Genomic DNA, 19,044 nt, shown 5'->3' with positions numbered 1-19,044 from the left:
CCAGCAGCACAGCCCAGCACATCAGGTCACGGGGCTTGTATTTCTGGAGCCACCCCAAACCTGTGAGTTAACAGGAGGGAAAGAGTTTATTTGGGTGTCAGTATATTGACAACTGTTGCCATACTGATGGCTGATAATTTATTGCTGAAGAGAGAAAATAACATTTCGGGAGAGAATCTTTGGTTTTACATAGAGTAAACACACGAGGACTGTAACTGAGGACGTGGCATACTCTTGATAGAAATTTGCAGAAAATTTACTGCCATGTTATTGTAAGATCTAAATTTGTTTAAAGCCTGGAGATCTGTTGCTTTATGTTGACGATTAATTCTTTAATTTACTTATAAGTACTTACGGAACTATGTTTTTTACCGGCTTTGCCATGGATTTGTTTTAAGCTCAATTTCAGCAGTATTTGAAATCAAGGCAGTATGATTCATTTACAGCAAAGATCTCAGTTTATGTAATATTTTTTGTGTGGATCGGGAAAAATTAAAACTAAAAAGATCTAATTAATTTTAAGAAGCCAGCTTTCTACATTAAAAAAGATAGACAATATAGGTTCTGCAAAGGCAGAATAACAACTTGCTCTTGCTACAGAGCTGACATGCAGATTTATCAAGTTTTTGCTTGATTAGTCCTTTAGCAGAACAAAAGTAGAGTCTAAATGCTTTGAGCATTCTGTTCATATGGTTATCTGAAAGCAGACATTTTTCAAAATTAAATAGAGAAGTTGTACACTTAAAGTGCAGTAAAGTTTAAAACCTGATAATTTGTGGACAGATGTCTTAAGCTGTTAGTTTGTAGTTCAGGCGGTTGGTGGATGGCTGTCCTGGTCTAGAAAGATACGAAATGGAAGGAAATCAAAATACAGCATTGCTGTTAGTCTTAAAAATAACTGTTGAAAGTTTCAGGTTTTCTAGGATTATCTGTAGTATTCCAAGTATTTGAAGTATTCAAATGTTTGCAATGATCCCTCTGCGTATTGGTGTCTTAGATGAGGATGAGAGCTCTTATGGTGGAACTGAAAAGTGAAACGGGAAGCAGGCACCACCAGAAACCCACTCTTTGCCTAGTGAATGTTAACGCTCCGTTGCCCTTCTTTTTTTATTTGTGATGGCAGCAGCGAAGGCCACTGGTTGTAACCTGGAGAAGGTGAACATTCTTCCTAGTGCCTTGATAACTCCACTCATGCCAAGCAGTATGATTAAGAGTGAAGATGTGGCTCCAATGGAAGTAAGTGCAGAAAAAAGATCTCCCCCTGTCTTCAAGGTAAGTTTGATAGTGATCTGAAGACAGTAGCTTTAATAGTCTTAGTTACATCTACCCATTAGCCCACATTCTAACAGTTGCAAGAGTAACACACAGGAACAGTGTCATGTCTGAGATCCGTCGGGGTATAACGTGACAACAGAGCATGATTAAAATAACAGACGATTTCCTTTGAATGCTGGAACAAGATGTTACTTTCAAACAGAGTGATTGATTGGTTAGTGGTACTATGATGAATTGTTCTTTGTCCTGTGACACAGAACTAGTAAGTTACTGTAGGAATTTTATTGTAATCACTTCCTAGCATCACTTTTGTTAAATTGTACCGTAGCCCCTTCCTTGAAAAGTAGCATTTCCACTGCTAGCCATTTGCTTATATGTTTGGTTATGTGTGGAGAGATACATCAGATCTTCTGTCTGATCTTTCTTGAACATAGTGGATTGGTGGAAATTTTATAAGCATAACCTGAGTAAGCTTACAGATTGCTTAATGTGTTGCACTTTCCAGGCTTCAAGTGTGGTTGGACCAACTCAACAAACATTGGAAAACAGTATGTCTGGCATATCAACTTCTGCTTCCCATTTACCTTCTGAAAATGAAAACCAGCAACAAATGCAGCAGAAGGTGTATAATCCAGAGACATTAACTACTATCCAAACGCAGGACATTTCCCAGCCTGGTAGCTTTTCAGCAGTCTCTGCTCCGGGTCAGCTGCAGAACAGTGATGCATTATTGCAGCAAGCTGCACAGTTCCAAACAAGAGATTCCCAAACCAGGGAAGTCTTGCAATCAGATGGCACAGTAGTCACTTTGTCACAATTAACTGATGCATCACAACAACAACAGTCTACACTCTCAGAACCAGCACAGGCATTGCAGCAACAGATTTCATCCAGTATTTTCTCATCAGCAAGTGGCGTGAGTCAGCTGCAGAACACTATACAGCAACTGCAAGCTGGAAATTATCCAACAAACACTGCCACTGGCAGCAACAGAAATGTTGACTTGGTGCAACAGGTATTGGAAGCTCAACAGCAGTTATCTTCTGTTCTGTTTTCTGGTTCAGACAACAGTGAGGATGTTCAAGATCAGCTAAATGCAGATATCTTTCAGCAAGTTAGCCAGATACAAAATAGTGTAAATCCCGGGATATTTTCCTCATCAGACACAGCTGTCCATTCCAGAGCAGAGAACCTTTTGCCTGGACGAGCTGAAAATGTTCACTCACAGCCTGAAAATGCATTGTCCAATCAACAGCAGCAACAACAGCAGCAGCAGCAGCAGCAGGCGATGGAGACTTCTGCGGCAATGGTGATAGGAATCCAACAAAACATTTGCCAAGCTGCAACGCAAATGCAGTCTGATTTGTTCTCTTCAACAACTTCAGGGAACGGAGCCCTCCAACAGTCACCTGTTTACCAGCAGGCTTCTCACATAATGAGTGGGTTATCCACAAGTGAAGACATGCAAATGCAGTGCGAATTATTCTCTTCATCTCCTGGTGTTTCTGGAAGTGAAACTACTCCTACTGCTCAGCAGCAGGTCTCCAACAACGGACCTGCTATGTTTCAGGCATCAAATTCTGCGGATGGAGAAGAAGCTTCAGGACAGAGTAAACAGATGCAGAGTAATGTGTTTCAGACGATGGTTCAAATGCAGCATAGTGGGGAAAGTCAATCTCAAGTTAATCTCTTTTCATCTACCAAAAGCATGATGACTGTTCAGGCAAGTGGAACTCAACAACAAGGAGGTGGTCTGTTCCAGCAAGGTGGAGAAATCATGTCGATTCAGTCGGGAAGCTTTATGCAGCAGTCTCCGCATTCACAAGCTCAGCTTTTTCACTCTCAGAATCCTATTGGCGATACTCAGAATATATCACAGGAAACACAAGGCTCTATTTTTCACAGTCCAAATTCCATTGTCCACAACCAGACTAGTACTAACTCCTCAGACCAACTGCAGCCTCCAATGTTCCACTCACAGAACGCCATGGGTGTATTACAGAGCTCGTCAGTTCCTCAAGACCAGCAGTCTGCCAACATGTTCCTTTCCCAAAGTTCAATGAGCAACCCTGCAACTCAGGAAGAACAGATGTCCTTCTTTACAAGCCCAAATTCCATTTCTCCTCTTCAGACAGCAACAAACACTGAACAGCAGACTTCTTTCCAGCAGCAGACACAGATATCTCATATCCAGAGTTCTATGCTTCCCCAAGAACAGCCCCAGGCTCAGCCTGCTCAGCAAGGTTTGTTTCAGCCTCAAGTGTCATTAGGCTCCATCCAGTCCAGTTCAATTCCTCAGAACCAACAAGGAGCTATCTTCCAGCCTCAGCATTCAATAGTTGCTATTCAGAGTAGTCCTCCGTCTCAAGAACAGCAGCAGCAACAACAGCAGAACATGATGTTCAGTAATCAAAATGCCATGAGTACAATTGCTTCTCAAAAGCAGAACATGATTTTCAATCCGAATCAAAACCCAGTTACCAATCAGGAGCAACAAGGCCAGTCCATTTTTCATCCACAGACTAACATGGCATCAATGAACCAGGAGCAGCAGCCCATGCAGTTCCAGAGTCAGACTACAGTGTCTTCTCTTCAGAATCCTGGATCCAACCAGGCGGAAGCACAGCAGCCAGCCATCTTCCATAACTCACCCCAGATTCAGTTGGTCCAAGGATCGCCAAGTTCTCAAGAGCAACAAGTCACCCTCTTCATCTCTTCAGCTTCCATGTCTGCCTTGCAGAATAGTATGAGCCAGCAAGAGCTGCAGCAGTCTCCTATGTACTCTTCTCAAAACAGCATGGCAGGAATGCAAGGAACTGCTTCTCCTCCACAGCAACAAGCTTCTTTGTTTCACAACACAGGAGGAGGTGCTATCAACCAGCTGCAGAATTCTCCTGCTTCATCTCAGCAAACATCGGGAATTTTCCTTTTTGGCATTCAAAACAGTAAGTGATAAGTGCCTGATTCTGAGTTTAGAATTTCGAAGAGCTATTAATTGGAGTCCACAAGACAATTGATTGTTCAAGTCTAAGATATTACAAAAACCAAATATATATCTAGAATAAATGATGTAGCACTACAGTGGAGAATATACATATTCATCGTGTTGCTCTGAATATTGATTTTGCGTGAGTACACTTAGTGTAAGACCACTAACAGGTATTTTAGCTTAGGATTGATGTGATAAAACCAGCTTAGAATTGTGTGTATATCTCTATAGAAATAAGTATATATATATGAAATAATATATAAGACACTATTAATAACACATACACAAATAACGTGTGAATACATGTGTGCACATGTTACAAATAACAGTTAGGCCCTCTTAGGACAGCTCTGCTAATCTTTGTCTTGCTGCATTTGGTTTCCACAATTTATGCAGTGGCTTTCTCCATGTGTTGTTGAAGAAAAGCAAAGATTTTCTGAAACTGCATAGTCCAGAAAAGCGTCTATTGATGAGTATTTGAACCCCCTTTAGTTTTATAAGCCTGCGCTTTTCCATATCTCATCTCTGAATTGAGCCTCTGTGGCAGTTCTTTGGGACATAGATCCTTTCCGCTGCCTGTCGTACCTGTGAAGCTCCAGAAGTAGCAGGTGCAGGTGATGATTGTGGCAGCTTGTGAAAGCCGTGGACAGAAAGCCCTTAGTCTGTGGTTACACCTGAATGTGGGCTTTGCTGTATGAACTCTTTGGTCATCAGGCAATCCGCAGCCAAACCTTTCCGTGAAGCTGACGATAGTGCTAACAATAGGAGACGAGACTCGATTTGCAGGTTGTAGAAGGAGCTAGCGGACACCTTGGCTGAACTGAAAAAGATACATCTCTCTATTAAGAAAGGATGGGCATATTCAACACTTCCCTTATGCTGTGCATTTTGCTTTACTTCCAGCTAAGCGTTGTCCTTTGGGGTGTTAGTAGCATTTGGTTTTACTGCAGAGTCCGTGTATTCAATATGTATGCCTTGAGCCTCTGCTTATACCCTGAGGCAGTGGTGAGCAACAGTGGTCTTGTGAACAAAAGCACATGTAACTTTCTACAGGTTATAGTCAGTATGGATGTATGTGAAGGCGCTGGCTAATTCACTGCGTGTATTAAGCTAATCTAAGTGATCCTTTGTTCTTCCCTTGCTGTCTAACAGACTGTGGCCAGCTGCTAACTTCTGGACCAGCTACGTTGCCGGATGAGTTGATGGCTATAAGTCAGCCAGGTCAGCCACAGAGCGAAGGACAAGCAGCAGTGCCAGCGCTTCTCTCCCAGCAGATATCGGAGACTTCTCCGCTACCTTCGGCTATGGCAACCAATCAGAATATTGAGAAAATAGATGATCTGCTTGTGTCATTGCAAAATCAGGGGAACAATATGGCTGGCTCATTTTAATTAATCAAGTAAGTAATGCATTTGAGTTTCTGGGTTCTTCCCTGCTACACATACTTTTGCTCAGTGAGTCTTCATTCTGGAGTGTATTACCATGCTTTAAGAGGTCAGCTGAAATGTCAGTAATGCTGAATTAAGAACATAATACCAGTGGAGAGAATGAAGGGTTATTAAAAACAGTCATCAGAATTTGTATGAAACGGTTGAGGCTGGGTCTTGTTCAGTTGTGGTATGTTTTGTCATCTGTTGTTACAGTCTAGTACTTTATTAGGAAGGAGAGTAGATCACTGACAGCTCAGCAGATAAAACAGTTGCGAAATATGACTGTAGTTAAAAACTTAAGGCTTATTGAGTAAATAACACGTCAAGTGTCTACTGTTCTGAAGTTGCCCCCTGGGTTACAATAATGTAATGTGAAAACAAGTTTTGGTAGAATATGGCAGCTGTTGAGAGTACGCCACATGCCGAGTCTTTGCTAAAAATGAGCTGACACGATCAGCTGTTACTAGGAAACATTCTGCTTTTAGAAGGTGCCTTTTTCAGAGAGGTGGAAGAGGCTTTGACTACAAATGAGTACCCAAGAACCAGGACGATTCTGGGATCTAGTATTGTCCGCAGTCTGTATCTTGGCTCTAGTTAACTGTGTTGCTGTCCTAAATCCCTCATAAGTTTCATTTCAGTGATACGCTCCATTTTCTAACCTAAACTGTTTTGTATATGAAATTACGAACTTTAAAAAACAAACCAACCAAACCAAACAGCAAAAAACCCCAGGAGCATGGAAGGAGAGTAAACCTGCTTTATGGAGGAGAGTGCGTGCTGATACTAAGTGGCTTCATGTCTCCTTGTGAAGAGCACTTCCAAGATGAGGGAACTACACAGAAGTAAGAGGATGACTTCTGTTTGTTCTGCCTAACTTTTTTGGTTGCTTGTTTTTTCCTGCAGATATTCTGTGAAGAAAAAAGTGATGATTTCCCAGATCCTCTCAGACCTTCCAACTCTGGATTAGGCTGTGCGGAACTGATTGCTTCTGTCAAAAAGTGGCCCTCTTCTCTAAAGAGCACACACGTGGCCAGTTGCAGTGTCTAGCACCTAAGGCTATGACCATAGTACTTGGGATCTGTAGTGCCAATAATGCTGAGAAGCTATGCTTTGTTTTGCTGGGGCATGGGATTGTACTGTTACCAGATTCCTAAAGCTCATTGACAGTGGGGTGCTCTCCGAATTTAAAGCATATCTGGTCAGTTATTATTGTTAGAAGGTAATACATGTTACCACGTTTACTTTTTTCCCTCCTCTTCCTTCTTCACATCCACTCTTTTGACTAGAAAAGCTTGCGAAGCAGAAACATCAAATGCCTGTGACATGAGCCATGACTCATAGCTGTCAGTATGTGAAGGGATCGCATGTTTTACGGTTGAGTAGGAGAGCTAATACTGCAATTTTTTAATTGCAGTAGGTGGCAATGAAAAATATTGGTAACTGTTGTAAACAAACAGAGAATTGCTTGCTGCTGTAGATAGCCAGAGGTGGGTGCTGCCCATCTGAGAATGTGATTAACGGTTTTCCATGTCTCGTACGTCTAAGTGTACATAGAGCAAGGGTTTAGTGGCTCTAACAAAATGAAGACATGAAGGGGAACTTTCAATTAAATTTTGCTCTTAAAATCTTATCCTCAAAAATACCTTCAACTTGAAAAGAACATTCTGTCTGGCTGAGGAAAGAATTCCTCTGTGTCCCTCACTCTGACTGTATGGATAGAACTCTGTAAAGCAGCATTAGCCGTTCTCAAACCAGCCTTCTCCCTTTCATTCTTTTCATGGTTTTCCTTCTTTCTCCCTCAGTTTCATGTTGCGTTTTTAAAGAAAGACATAAATATCCTACTGGCTTTAAAGATCAGAGGCAGCTTTTAGGAATCCGTGGCATTCAATTGCTTAGTCAGTAGAAGCTTTGACAAATAATCAAGGATTAAGGAAAGAGGAAGAATTTCTCTGCCACCTTCTAAATGCAGGAATCCCCCTTAACCAGTCATTTTCTAGCTGTTAACTGATGTAAATCTTCAGCTTGACTTTACTCCAAGTAGGGGGCAAATTACGTAATTTGTAAGCATTCTTGAAAAATTCACTTCATGCTGAGCCATTGCATCTTTGTAGCATATTGAGCTCATTGCAGTTTTGAAGTGATTATTTTATTCCTCCAACGATCCTCCAAGTATAGTTTCTAGATTGTCATGTTTCAATTAAAAAAAAAAAAAAAAAGATGATGTTACAGAATGTAAAACCAACCCACTCCAGACCATGCAGTTGTATTGTGAGGCATGTGAATTTTTTTGGGTGCTCCAACTATCTGGACAGTTTTGTGATATCTCACTACAGCCTCATTCAGATGTTTGTTTCTTCTCCTTCTGCACGTAGAAGGCTGTTGCTGCAGTTAGAGCCAAACAGCTGTCACGTATGGCTATTATGCCTTGGTAGAGTGTAGTTGGTATCATGTCATTTTTCATTTTTGTTATTTTAAATAACAAAGAATAATCTGTAAATGGATTTTAAGTTACTCTAGTCTGTTTACTGTGTGTTTTTCCCTTAACTTGTGTGCTTAGTTGAGCCGTGTAGAGTTTTTGTTTGTTTTAATGGATTTCCCGTTTGTCAGTCTGTCATAACGTTCACTTTCTCTTTCTGTCTCTCTTTCTCTCTCTCATTGAGAGGCATTGAATTACGTTTTCAGTAGTAAGGCTTCTTGCCGATATGAAGGGAACTTTTCAGAAAGAGACCTGCTCTGGGTCATTTAATTTTGAATACAGTTTTCAATCGTTCAAGTTTTGGATGGTTTATATCTAATGTGTGTTTCATTTTTTTGGAAAGCTATATTTTGTATTTAGGAAATGGTATACTATTTTGCTATTTGTACTGAGTGAGTACATTGGCATAAATATAAAAATTTATATATATACATATATATAAAATATTCTTTTTGCCACACATTTTTGTGGTAAATTTGTGAGTTTGTCTGATGTTCTACCACAACGTGGCGTCTGATAACAGTGGGGTGGGGTGGGGTTTGTTATGTCTTTATTGAGTATTTAAGTACTTTTTGCAACATAAATAACTTGTTCATCTCTCGCCATTCCATCAGGCAATTTATTGTTCCAGCTGGCTATGAGAAGCTTCACTGTGTGTTTCAATGTGTCTGTCACTCAGCAATACGATCTAGGAAGGAAACCTGTAGGCATTTAGGCGTATCTTAAATAATGGGGTTTCATTCAGAATGAGCCATTCAGCTTTTATCCACTATCATTGTCTATTTAATATTTTATTATTAGCGCCTCTGTGTTTTAACTCTTAATTTATGATTATGCTAAAATGTTTAAAATTTTAATCATGATTAAAAAAAACTTTCCCTGCTTCATAATGTCCAGAGCTGCTTTAACCCTGAACCATACTTTTCTTTCTATGATTTTTTTTTTTTATTCCCCTCCCTGCTAAGATGAAATATTAACAAAATCTTGTTACGGTTATGACATGAAAACGGCAATCTCGCAGCATTGACTAAATGCTGTAGGAAGCTAGGTAGAAAACTTGAGAATTATGGACCGAAACAACTTCCAGATGGTCTTGGAAGTCGATAGCCAGTTATTTGAAAATGAACTGGTGGGTTTTGCAGGATTGCAGTCCCAGAACAAGCTGCTGGGTGTCATCTGGGGCCTTCATACACAGAAGAAGTAATAGGAATGATAAATTCGCTTGTGTGCTGCTTCAATTCGTTCAGTTGTTCCAAAGGGGTGTATCCTTATGTTCAAGTGCTGTCGGTCAGTGCCAAGTCACCAGGGACCAATTCTCCATTTCACAAGATGGGTGTCCAAAGAGAACTTCATACCAAGACTGCTACAGCTCCAGGGGAAGGGTATGTTTGAATTGTGTGCGTATTTTAGGTCACTTGTGAAGAGAAGAGGAAAAAAAAAAAAAAAAAAAGGAGAGAAAAAAAAAAAAAGGGCTGTGCTATCACATTTTTCACTTCTGGATAACACCTTTCTTTTCTTGTGTTAAATTTATCTTGTTCATTTTAGGTCAATGTTTAAATGTACAACACTTTGAACATGTGATTTGGTTACAAAAAGTATTTGTCTTATGAATGAAGAGGTTGCTCAGCGGTTGATTAGTGCTTGAACTGCTGCTTGCAGACAGCTGTTATGGAGGATAAAGAGAGGTTTGATAAGCCAATAAAGAGCTTAAAGACAGGCTGTGGGATTTCATGGCAGAAAAACCCTGGAACAGTGTGAGCCACATCTGTATTTAAAGTCCTGAACATGTACTTTTGTAATTTGAACAGTTGATACTGATAATTGGAGCTTACTCTGCTGCTTTTTTTGTTTGTTTGTTTGTTTAATCCCTGTGTTCACTCCTCTGCGCGCTCATGCTGGCGTGCCTGTTAGCTGCGAACAGACAGTGCTTGTTTGCAGAGGCAGTGGCATCGTGTCCGGTCCATTTGGGTTGAGAAAGTTAGATGATACTGAGATGTTAGTCTCTATAAAGGTAAAGCTCCTGATGTTATTGTAAAGGGGAAGTTACTATCACATCCACAAAGCAGTGATTAAGTGTAGAAGACAGGTGAAAAAAAACTGTAGAGCTGCGTTGCTGGGATGGGTTTTCTGTATCCTGTTTTTTCTGCTGCTTGAGCTTGCTCTTTAAAGAATCATTAAATCTAAACCTCAGTGTTAAATGTGGGCTATACTCTTCAGCTGTTTGTGCCTCTAAAGCGCCCGTGGCCTGCTGCCTGCACAGCGCCGGCGGTGCATGGTGCTTTACAGAACGGCCAGTTGCTGGCACAGGTTCAAATTGAGGGAGACGTACCTGCTAGTCACCAGGCGCGAGGCTGCGTGCATTCTCTTCTCTGCTCATACACTGTGTGTATATATATATATAAAAATATGAATAACACGTAATACACAGTTATTAGCTAAACATCTCCTCTGGCAGGAAGTTACTGGTGCTTCGTGCTTAATTAGCAAGTCCACGTTTTGTTATTAATTGCCTCTTCACTGTCTGATCTTTCAGCAGTTACTCAAGCCAAATGCTTTGCTATTACTTTAACATAAAAATAGTTCGAGAAATAATTTCAGGGTTGCTGTTTTAAAGTGGATGTTTAATCACCAATCATTTTATTATAATTACTTTTAATTACTGACAGGGTGGTTTCTTCCTGTCTAGTTTTAAGACAGAATAAAGCATGGGGAGTTAAGCATTTGTAACTTTGGCAGGTTTTTTAACTGAAAATACTAGGAGTATGGGCAGCTGTATCAGTGGACATTCCCCCAATTTAGAGAAGTTGAACTTTTTTTTTAAAAAAAGCTTTTAATGTTATTTTGGTTTAGGATATAGTTTCTAAAAAGAAAACTTTTCTGAATAGATTTTCTACTACTATTATCTTTCCAGAGTCGTCAGAAAAAATACCAAGCGAGTCAGAAGCTTGCATTTGTCTTAAAACATAGTGTAAATCACCATTTGAGTAGCAGGAAATAATGATTTATTAAAAAGCAAAGTCAAAACTGTTGTTACTAGACTAAAAAAACCTACACGTAGTTTCCCTCAAGGGTACGTATGTGTGTGCGCAGGCATGCATGTGCACGTGCATGAGAAGTTGGAAAAGAGTTGTACTGTCAGGTTTGGAATCTCGTGCCTTTGCGTGGCAGATGGTTGGGTTACTTTTTCAGGGTGGTTATGGGGAAGAGTGTGAGGGGTTACGGACAATTATCTTGAGAGAGAGAAGCAAGAACGAGGAGAATGAATTGCTTTGCATGCTCTTGTGCAAAAAGTTGTAGGTGGGAGATGAGAAGAAATACTGATCGCTGGTGGCTTCTCATTACTGCAAAATTTATTTTCAAGGAATAGGTGTTTTTTGTGTCCCAGTAGGACTGGTGGCAGCTCTGTTATTTTAGAATCTAAAAGGAAACTAGTACTCAGATGCTTTGTTTGTTTGGTTTTTTTTAATTTGGAGTAGTCTTTTGGGATAGATTGTGAGCACTTTGTGTTCATATTCAGACCAATTATGCCAGCTGCATAGGACAGCAGTTGCTGGAGCATATCAACAGGCGTGTCTGTGCCCGCTGCGGGCTGGGAATCGACTGTAGAGGGTCACTGCGGGAAATGTTGTTTAGATACAAGATAAAATGCAGCAGCAGGGAAACTCCTGTAAAAGCATACTTGTAAAATTCTCTAGTTGACTACGGGACTCTGAGGGGTTAAACAGGAGGAGAGGCTTTTCCTTCATTATAATCTGTATAGGTATGTAAATAGGCAATGCCTGTATATTCTAGGATTATATATATGTATATAGAGGAATCATATATTTAATATATATAAATAATTAGTAGACACATGCATAGAATACTGTTATATTTACATTTTTATAAACCTGAAATAATACTACTTTTCCTTAGTATGAGGTTATTTACCAAGGTTTTTGTAGTAACTCATTAATAGTTGTATAAATACCTTTCAGTACTGTACATGTGGGTCTGTTGGTAATGTTGCTCCAGAAACTTGCTCCGCTTGTGAACGTAACTCATATCCATGGGTTGAAAACGGCTCTACACTTTTCTATTTTTATATGTTTTTATTAATAATTGCAGATGTGGTGTTAGCAAAACAGTAGAACTGGTAGCCCTGCTGAGAGCCTGCCCACCGGCTGGGCTCAGGAAGCGCACCGGCAGCAGCACTGGCTTTCTGCGTCCGCGTGCTGCCCAGCCAGCTCTCCTCAAGTGACTCCTGACTTGGGGACCTTTTCCATTCTCAGTCTCCCAACACCTTGTGCAGGTAGGGAATGGTGGTGGCTGCGTTGCTCTGGCAGAGTTGGGCTGACACCCACAGCTCTCTCCCGGTGGGGGTTCTTAGTTGTTGCATAGGAAAGGATCCCGGCTGCTGCTCAGCTGGGTTGCACTTGGATTGGAAAGGTGAAGCTTAATCTGTCATTCCTGTTCTCTTTATTCTCATAAAGGCAGGCATATTTAATTTTTTTTTTTTAACCAACATTTTACTGCAACAGTCAATATTTAGAAAACTCCTTGAAAGCTGGCAAAAGCTCTTCTTGGTTTCTAGCAATGAGGAACCCTGCCACAACTCGTACTGATTTCTCACAGATGTTGTAAGAAACTAAGCGCTCTGAAAGAAATCCAGATTGTAAAATCAATAGCATGGATTTTGCCTGCTGTGACTCTTCATGCCAAATCAGGTGTGTTCCACTGCAGTTTGACGTGAGGTTGATCGAGGAACGTTATTGTCCTGATACAGGCTTTATCAAAGCACCTCTGCCAAACTGAAAGCCAATGTCCTTATTTCTCCTCCTTGAGCTGTCGGCTTGCAGGTCTGATCTCTGCTGCTCCCAGAGACCTGTAACTTTTGCTACAGTTCATGAAATTGCCTTGTAACATTCAAGTGTAATGGGGCGAGGGGGAGGAATCCAAGGATTTCCCTGTTTGCTGTGGGACACTCACCGACACTCTCTGCAAGTGCTCAGTTCAGGCTCCAAACCCCTTGCCACCCAGCAGCAGCCTGCTGGAAGATGCTCCAGTTGTGTGCATTTGCTCCAGGATTCAGACTGGCGAAGAGTCTTGTGTTCAGATCACACAAACAGCCTTCACTTCTTTTTTCAGGCCCTGGAACCACCCCTCTGTGAGCCAGGGAAGGTCTGGCCAGTGTCCCTCAGCGGGGGTGTCCCATGAAGAGCGTGGCTCTGCTGGGGGGCAGGGTAAGGGCGCTTGGGGGGGAAGCTCCCTTTTGAAAGGGGAGAGAGAGAGTGGCACCTCTGGGTGTTGCAGAACTGGGAACACATTCCAGTATCCTGCTTTGTAGACCACAGTATTCCTGAAACTTTTTTTTTTTTAATTCTGGACACTATTTGAAATGAGGTGATATTTCCATCTGAGCTCATCATTAATGAGTAAGCTCCAAAAAACCTTCAGAGCAGAGCTTTCTACCTCTGTTACTAGCTGCATCTTTCAGTGGCTTACCCGCCTTTCTGCCATGTGTTCCTGGCGTGCACTGGTCGACCGCTGAGCTGCCTCTTCCACTGTCCTGCAATGTGAAAGTAGCACCAGATATTCCTTTGTGCATTTCTGTGTATATGGCTTTCGTAGTTGGGATTTTCAAAGCACTGATACCGGGTGTTTTCAGTTTGTTCTATGAGGGGATATTTTATTTGCATCTATGTTTTTAGCTATCCTGTGATAACTTGTTGAATATTAAAAAATAAAAATATTTTGCTTCTATTGGGACATTTGTATACTCGCAACTATATTTCTGTAAACAGCTGCAGTCAAGAATAAAACAATGAAAGTTTTCATTTTGCAGTGTAAAGTCTTGTTGTGTTTTTTTCAAGGGCATCTTGGAAGTGCCATTCTTCAGCATGGAGTCAACCTGTCTGGGGCCAGGAAATGCTGGGAAGGCAGGAGCCCATGCCAAGTTCTGCCTGTGGCGGTGTGTCCTGCTGCAGCTGGTGCGTTAAGAAAAGGCACTGTGTTGTGCCTATGCTTTTAAAATACTGCAATGTTTCTTTTTGACTTTGTGGCATGAAGTCTAAAGTAACCTTTGTGGCGCACTACCCAAACCCCAGCCTGAAAATTATAGAGCATTCAAGGAAATAGTTTTCATTGTCAGCCTGCAGCAGGATTTTGTCTCCGAGGGAGCTGGGGAGATGCAGAGGTCTCCCCCAGGGTGGTCTGGGGGCTGCGCTGCCTCAGGGAGGTGATGCCAAAGTCCTAAGCCAAGATGAATGGGAGTTTCTGCTTCGCTAGAATGTGTGGGTGTGAGTGTGTGTGTGTGTGTGTGTGCATGTGTGCACGCATTAGCACAGTCCCCCTTTATCTGCATCTTTAGTGTATTTATGCTAACGTGCTAAAAATGATGTGGGGTTGCTGAGGCTCGGGTGTGTGTCCCCCTTCTTGCAGACCTGCTCCAGGGATGGTGACCTCTGGCAGTCAGTGCCTGTAATTTTGAAAAACTACAGCAGGCGTAAGAATCTGCAGCTGCCCCAGGAGCTGGACAGAATGCTTTATTGTGGAAGTTTTAACTGGATTTATCCAAAAGGCTTTCCTCTGCACCCACTGCCCTGGGCAGCACCCACTGCCACAGTCAGATGTGGCTGTCCTGCAGCGGGGCAAATGCAACCTCCTGCCACTGGCTTCTGCCCCTCTGGAGCTGCCAGCCCTGCTGCAAGCATTCATTATCCACCCATCTCATCAGTGTCACTGTGGTGCCACGGGACAAAAGAAAAATCCTGAGAAACCCTCCCTCCTCCCCAGTCTCCTCTTCTCGAGGCTCAGAGAAAGAGAGAAAGGCACAGGCCAGCCCATGAGCCTGGCACAAGCAGCTGCACAAATGAGACAGAACCACGGTGCTGCCGGGTTTTGTGTTTATTAGCAATGCTGGCATTGCCAGGGGCCAAGGAGGGATGCTGCTACCACGGCCTGCTTCCCCCCGGCTCTGGCAGGCACCTCCAAACCCAACAACTCCCACCCCAGTCACTGCTGCTCTTCAGGCACCAGAGAAGCATGGCAGGAAAGGCCCCGGCCCCTGCCCAGGGCGGCCGTTCTCAGAAGGGCGTTGGGAGAGCCCTTGCCCCACCGGAGCTACTAGGCAGCAACACGCAAAGCACGGGCGGCTGGTCCTTCCCCTGCAGCACAAGCTGTGGTGGGCCCCGACCAGCCCTTCACCTCCTCTTCACAAACTTCTTTGTCACAGCGTTGGGGTTGAGGCGCCTCCTGCCAGCACCCAGGGCTGCGTCCCGGATTTGCAGATTGGCTGCGCGGCTGTAGACGTCGTTTTCCACAAAGGGTGAGACACCGGCGATGTAGTCGGGGTCAAAGACATTGGTTTTCTGCCTGGCCTTGCGGGACAGCCGCTGCTGTGGGAAGGGCTGGTCTTCCACCAGGTGAGGGTTGTTGGCGTGCTTCCCTCCTCGCGGGGCTGGCAGTGGGTACTGCCAAGAGAAAAGCAGTCATTAAACTCTTGCTCCAAGGGACTTCAAGGTGACTGCAGGCCTCTAGCAAACAGAGGAAACTAAGCCCAAAAGCCCTGGAGCCAAGGGGAACATCTGGAGGACAATCATGGCTTTGCTTTGATTCCCACCTGCCGGCCACAGGCCAGGCTTGCTTGTCCCAGCAGCAGCTGCCCTGTGCGTGATGTACAGCTACTCACCCTGAGCCCCCGGGGGTTCAGCACCTTGGGGTTGCGAGAGAAATGCATGTGGAGGCTCCCGTCATCGCTGACGCTCACTGCCACCTTCTTCAGGGTCTTGTTACCGCAGTGGGCACAGAAAACCTTGGTCATGTCTGAAGTGGTCCTGCAAGACAGGGACAAAAGGGGTTTACCGCTCCCTGGGCCACAGAATACAGGCTTAGCCCATGAGCGGGATCATCCAGCAAGCACCATGTGGCCGTGCCATGGGCAGTGCCGCTCTGTGCGCACACACTCACTTGAAGCAGCCATGGCAGCGGAGGATGTAGCTCCTGGCCTGGCGGATCAGCATGCCGTTCACTGCCAGCACGTGGAGGCCCATCTGCAGCAGCACATTCTGTAACAAGGAGGGAGAAACCACGATACCATGAGCTGGGACCAGCCGGAAGTTTTAACCAGGGTCTGCCAGCCCAGGCAGCAGGAGAGGCTGATGGAAGCGACACCAATGGGCTTTGTAGAGGTCTCTGCAATGGAGAGAACTGACTAGTTTTAGGATAAAAGGAGCTGTCACAACGCTCCTGTCACCCTGTCCAGGGAATGGGGCAATGTGCTCCTCCATCCCCGTGTGCTGGTTTAACCAGCCCAGAGGTTTGAGCAATCTGAGACTCTGCCCTCAGCCCACCCTGCTGGCCCCTCGTGCTCTGGAGCCTGGATCGGGTCCTGTGCTGGGCAGCCACCAGCACTCACCTGCATGGCAAAATCAGTGGTGACGCAGCCGACCTGGATACCAACGGGAGCAGTGTCACAGTGCCCCGTGTCCTGCTGGACCTGCTTGAGATTGCTAGGTGTTATCCAACCCTCATCGTCGCTCTCCTCCTCATTGTCCTCCTCTTCATCAGCACTGGCCCCATTGTCAGAGCTCTGGTGCTCCTCAGTGGGCTCTGGGCTAACGGAGATGGCTTGAGCTTTCTGCGGTGGAGGAGACAGTCAGCTACGGCACCCGCAGCCGAAGAGGCTGGCCAGAAACCAGGGCAGTGAGGAGAGGAGGCTCCGGGTCTCACCAGCAGCTCCTGCAGCTCCTCCTCGATGCTGGGCAGGGGGGCTCGCCAGTAGAGGAAGGAGCTGAACTCATCGCACTCAGGTGGGACCACTCTCCTCTCGGGGCTGGGACGACGCTGACCCTTCCCCAGGCGCTTGTGCTGGGGGGACACACAGGGTGTCCCTCGGCCATGGCTGCTCGTGGGCTCTGCGAGGCCGCATGCCAGTGCCTTACCGTGGGAGCGCTGCGGCCCCGTCCCTTACCTTGGCGGGCAGGTGGAAGCCGGCGAGGTGCAGGGGGGCCTCGGGGTGCCGCGGGGTGGAGCTCAGCCGCACCTGGGGGAGCAGCGCAGGGGGTCGGCGGGGCCCCATACCGGGGGGGCGGCGGGGCGTGGCGGTAGGGGGCCCTACCTTGTCCTGGGGCTCCCAGCGCAGGCAGCCGGGGCCGTCGGTCTCGGCCTGCAGCTGGCAGGTGAGAGCAAGCACCTGCAGGTCGGCAGCCGACAGGCTGGGGTAGTCGCCGGTCTTCTTGGAGAACTCGGTCACTGCGGGGCGGGCAGAGGGGCGCCGTGGGGCCGGGCTGGGGGGGGGCCCGGGCGGCGGGGAGCCGGGCCGGGGCGGGGGGGGCTGGTGCCGGTACTCACCGAGGCGCAGGAGGTCGGGCCGCGGGCGGCGGAGGCGCAGCTCGCAGGGCAGCGCGGCGAGGCGGCGGCGGGTCGGCCTGTCACGGATCTCGGCCAGCACCTCGGGCACGGTGTACAGGTGCTGCGCGATGTCCTGCAGGCAGCGCCGTCAGACCGGCCCGGTGCCCCCGGCCCCCCCGGCCCCCCGTACCCCGGTACCTGCAGTGGGGCGGCGCTCAGGAAGGCGCCGGTGTCGGCCACGACGTGCGCCACGCGCGCCATGGCGGCCCGTCCCATGGCCCCCCCCGGCCCCCGTAGTGGCCGCGCTGCCCGCTGGGAGCCGGGGTCCGGGCGGGGCACGCCGGGAGCTTCCGCGCGGCGTGGTCAGGTGACCGGCGCGTGTCACATGACGGCGGGTGCTGGAGCCGGAAGCGGGAGCGGAGCGGGCGCCGGTAACTCGGGCGGCGGGACGGGGCGGGGGCTGTCCAGGACGGCTCGGACCCACTCCTCAGGCGCTTCCCGCTGGGCGGGCAGGACCCGCCGGGGTGCCCCGGGGGCTGCTCAGCCGCGGGCTCTGCCCGCGCCGGGGCGGTACCGGCTTGGCCCGGTGAGGCCCGGGGCCGGCGCGGGGGTCTGCCCCGGCCGCTGCCATCTCTCCTCCGCACCGCCCGCCGCAGCGCTTTGCCTCCTCTCGCTCCTCGCGGCGGCCCTCTCTGCCCGGCCCGGTTCTTTGCCGGGCGAACCGGCAGCCGGCTCCAGCTGTGGGGCAGGACCCGGCCCGGTCCCGTGGGGGTGCCCGGTTGCCGGGCCGCTGTCCCGGCCGTGGCGCGGCCCCGCGGGTGAGCCTGGTGTTCGCGGGGAGGCGGCAGGGCTGCCCGCTTCCCCGGCGGCGAGGCCGGGCCGTCGGCAGCGGGAGCGGGGAGGGCAGGCCGCCGGCGGGGCAGGCCCGGGGCCGCGCTAGGGCCAGGCCAGCCCGGGAGAGGGCGAGGGCGGGCACAGGCCGGTGGGGAGGGGAGCGGCGCCCACCGCAGAGGGGTTTCCCGGTAGCTGAGGGGTGGTTAACTTGGCCGGGGACATTAAAACAGGCGATAGCGACATGTAGAATCAGGGAAAAAGAAAAGCGGAAAAAGAGTCAAGGTTTAAGAGCAGGAAGGAGAGAGGCTGCCCAGACGGGACGGCTGTGTCACCTCACGGGCAGGTGCGCTGAGGAAAGCAGCGGCCGGGCGGCCCCAGGACCCTCTGGTGCCACAGGGTGCCCAGGCGGCTCTGGGGGCACGGGGCAGGCACGTGGGGCCCAGCAGGAGTGGGGGGAGAGCGGCAGGGCTGCGAGGGGACGCATGTGCAGCGTAGGGGCCGGGAAGGGGAAATGCCTTGGTGACAGACAGCGCTCGGTGGTTAGCGCACCCCAGGTCACCTGGGACAGTGGGCGGAGGGCGTCAGGGCCGGTGAGGCTGGCAGCACCGGGGGGTGGTTGGAGCAGAGGCAAAGAAGCGCCGGTGGCTGCGAGGGAGGAGCAGGGTCCAGAGTCCCCGCTGCAGGGGAGCGAGCCTTGGGTCCTGCTGTAG

At 47.3% G+C, this 19,044-nt stretch overlaps 3 protein-coding genes across 10 annotated transcripts in view; 2 read left to right on the top strand and 1 right to left on the bottom strand.

Annotated features, from left to right (window-relative positions):
- Nucleotides 1–13,986, top strand: part of NFAT5 (nuclear factor of activated T cells 5) — a 75,709-nt gene extending 61,723 nt beyond the window's left edge. For 3 of the 6 annotated variants that reach the window (XM_056361203.1, XM_056361208.1, XM_056361207.1), the window contains 4 exons: nucleotides 1,124–1,272; nucleotides 1,781–4,220; nucleotides 5,417–5,663; nucleotides 6,598–13,986. In XM_056361203.1, coding sequence (XP_056217178.1) covers nucleotides 1,124–1,272; nucleotides 1,781–4,220; nucleotides 5,417–5,655 — 2,828 coding nt within the window. In that variant the 3' untranslated portion in view covers nucleotides 5,656–5,663; nucleotides 6,598–13,986. The remainder of the gene's footprint in view (nucleotides 1–1,123; nucleotides 1,273–1,780; nucleotides 4,221–5,416; nucleotides 5,664–6,597) is intronic. The other 3 variants (XM_056361206.1, XM_056361204.1, XM_056361205.1) reach the window with 3 other exon arrangements.
- Nucleotides 13,987–15,040: 1,054 nt separating this feature from the next.
- On the bottom strand, nucleotides 15,041–17,855 carry NOB1 (NIN1 (RPN12) binding protein 1 homolog). The gene is made up of 9 exons (XM_056361236.1): nucleotides 17,699–17,855; nucleotides 17,501–17,633; nucleotides 17,268–17,401; nucleotides 17,121–17,192; nucleotides 16,880–17,017; nucleotides 16,566–16,787; nucleotides 16,118–16,215; nucleotides 15,840–15,984; nucleotides 15,041–15,621 (listed from the first exon to the last, which is right to left on the bottom strand). The coding sequence occupies exons 1-9, from the start codon at nucleotides 17,774–17,776 to the stop codon at nucleotides 15,352–15,354; spliced, it is 1,290 nt and encodes a 429-aa protein (XP_056217211.1). The 5' UTR covers nucleotides 17,777–17,855; the 3' UTR covers nucleotides 15,041–15,351.
- A 22-nt stretch (nucleotides 17,856–17,877) lies between these two features.
- Nucleotides 17,878–19,044, top strand: part of WWP2 (WW domain containing E3 ubiquitin protein ligase 2) — a 43,374-nt gene continuing 42,207 nt past the window's right edge. For 2 of the 3 annotated variants that reach the window (XM_056361221.1, XM_056361218.1), the window contains exon 1: nucleotides 17,878–17,931. In XM_056361221.1, the coding sequence (XP_056217196.1) occupies nucleotides 17,886–17,931 (46 nt within the window). In that variant the 5' untranslated portion in view covers nucleotides 17,878–17,885. The remainder of the gene's footprint in view (nucleotides 17,932–19,044) is intronic. The other variant, XM_056361220.1, reaches the window with a different exon arrangement.

The sequence above is a fragment of the Falco biarmicus genome, chromosome 15 (assembly GCF_023638135.1).
Source record: "Falco biarmicus isolate bFalBia1 chromosome 15, bFalBia1.pri, whole genome shotgun sequence".
Classification (NCBI taxonomy): domain Eukaryota; kingdom Metazoa; phylum Chordata; class Aves; order Falconiformes; family Falconidae; genus Falco; species Falco biarmicus.
The sequence above is the reverse complement of the archived record's forward strand: the minus strand, read 5'-3'. Positions and strand labels throughout refer to the sequence as shown.

What these genes read in the sequence shown, in the direction of transcription:
- NOB1 (XM_056361236.1), bottom strand. Translation starts at nt 17,776, where the DNA reads ATGGGACGGGCCGCCATGGCGCGCGTGGCGCACGTCGTGGCCGACACC. An exon ending in GCTGGGAGCCCCAGGACAAG is followed by an intron (nt 17,193 to 17,267) that starts GTAGGGCCCCCT and finishes CTGCTCCCCCAG; the next exon opens with GTGCGGCTGAGCTCCACCCC. An exon ending in TGAACCCCCGGGGGCTCAGG is followed by an intron (nt 15,622 to 15,839) that starts GTGAGTAGCTGT and finishes TTCTCTTGGCAG; the next exon opens with TACCCACTGCCAGCCCCGCG.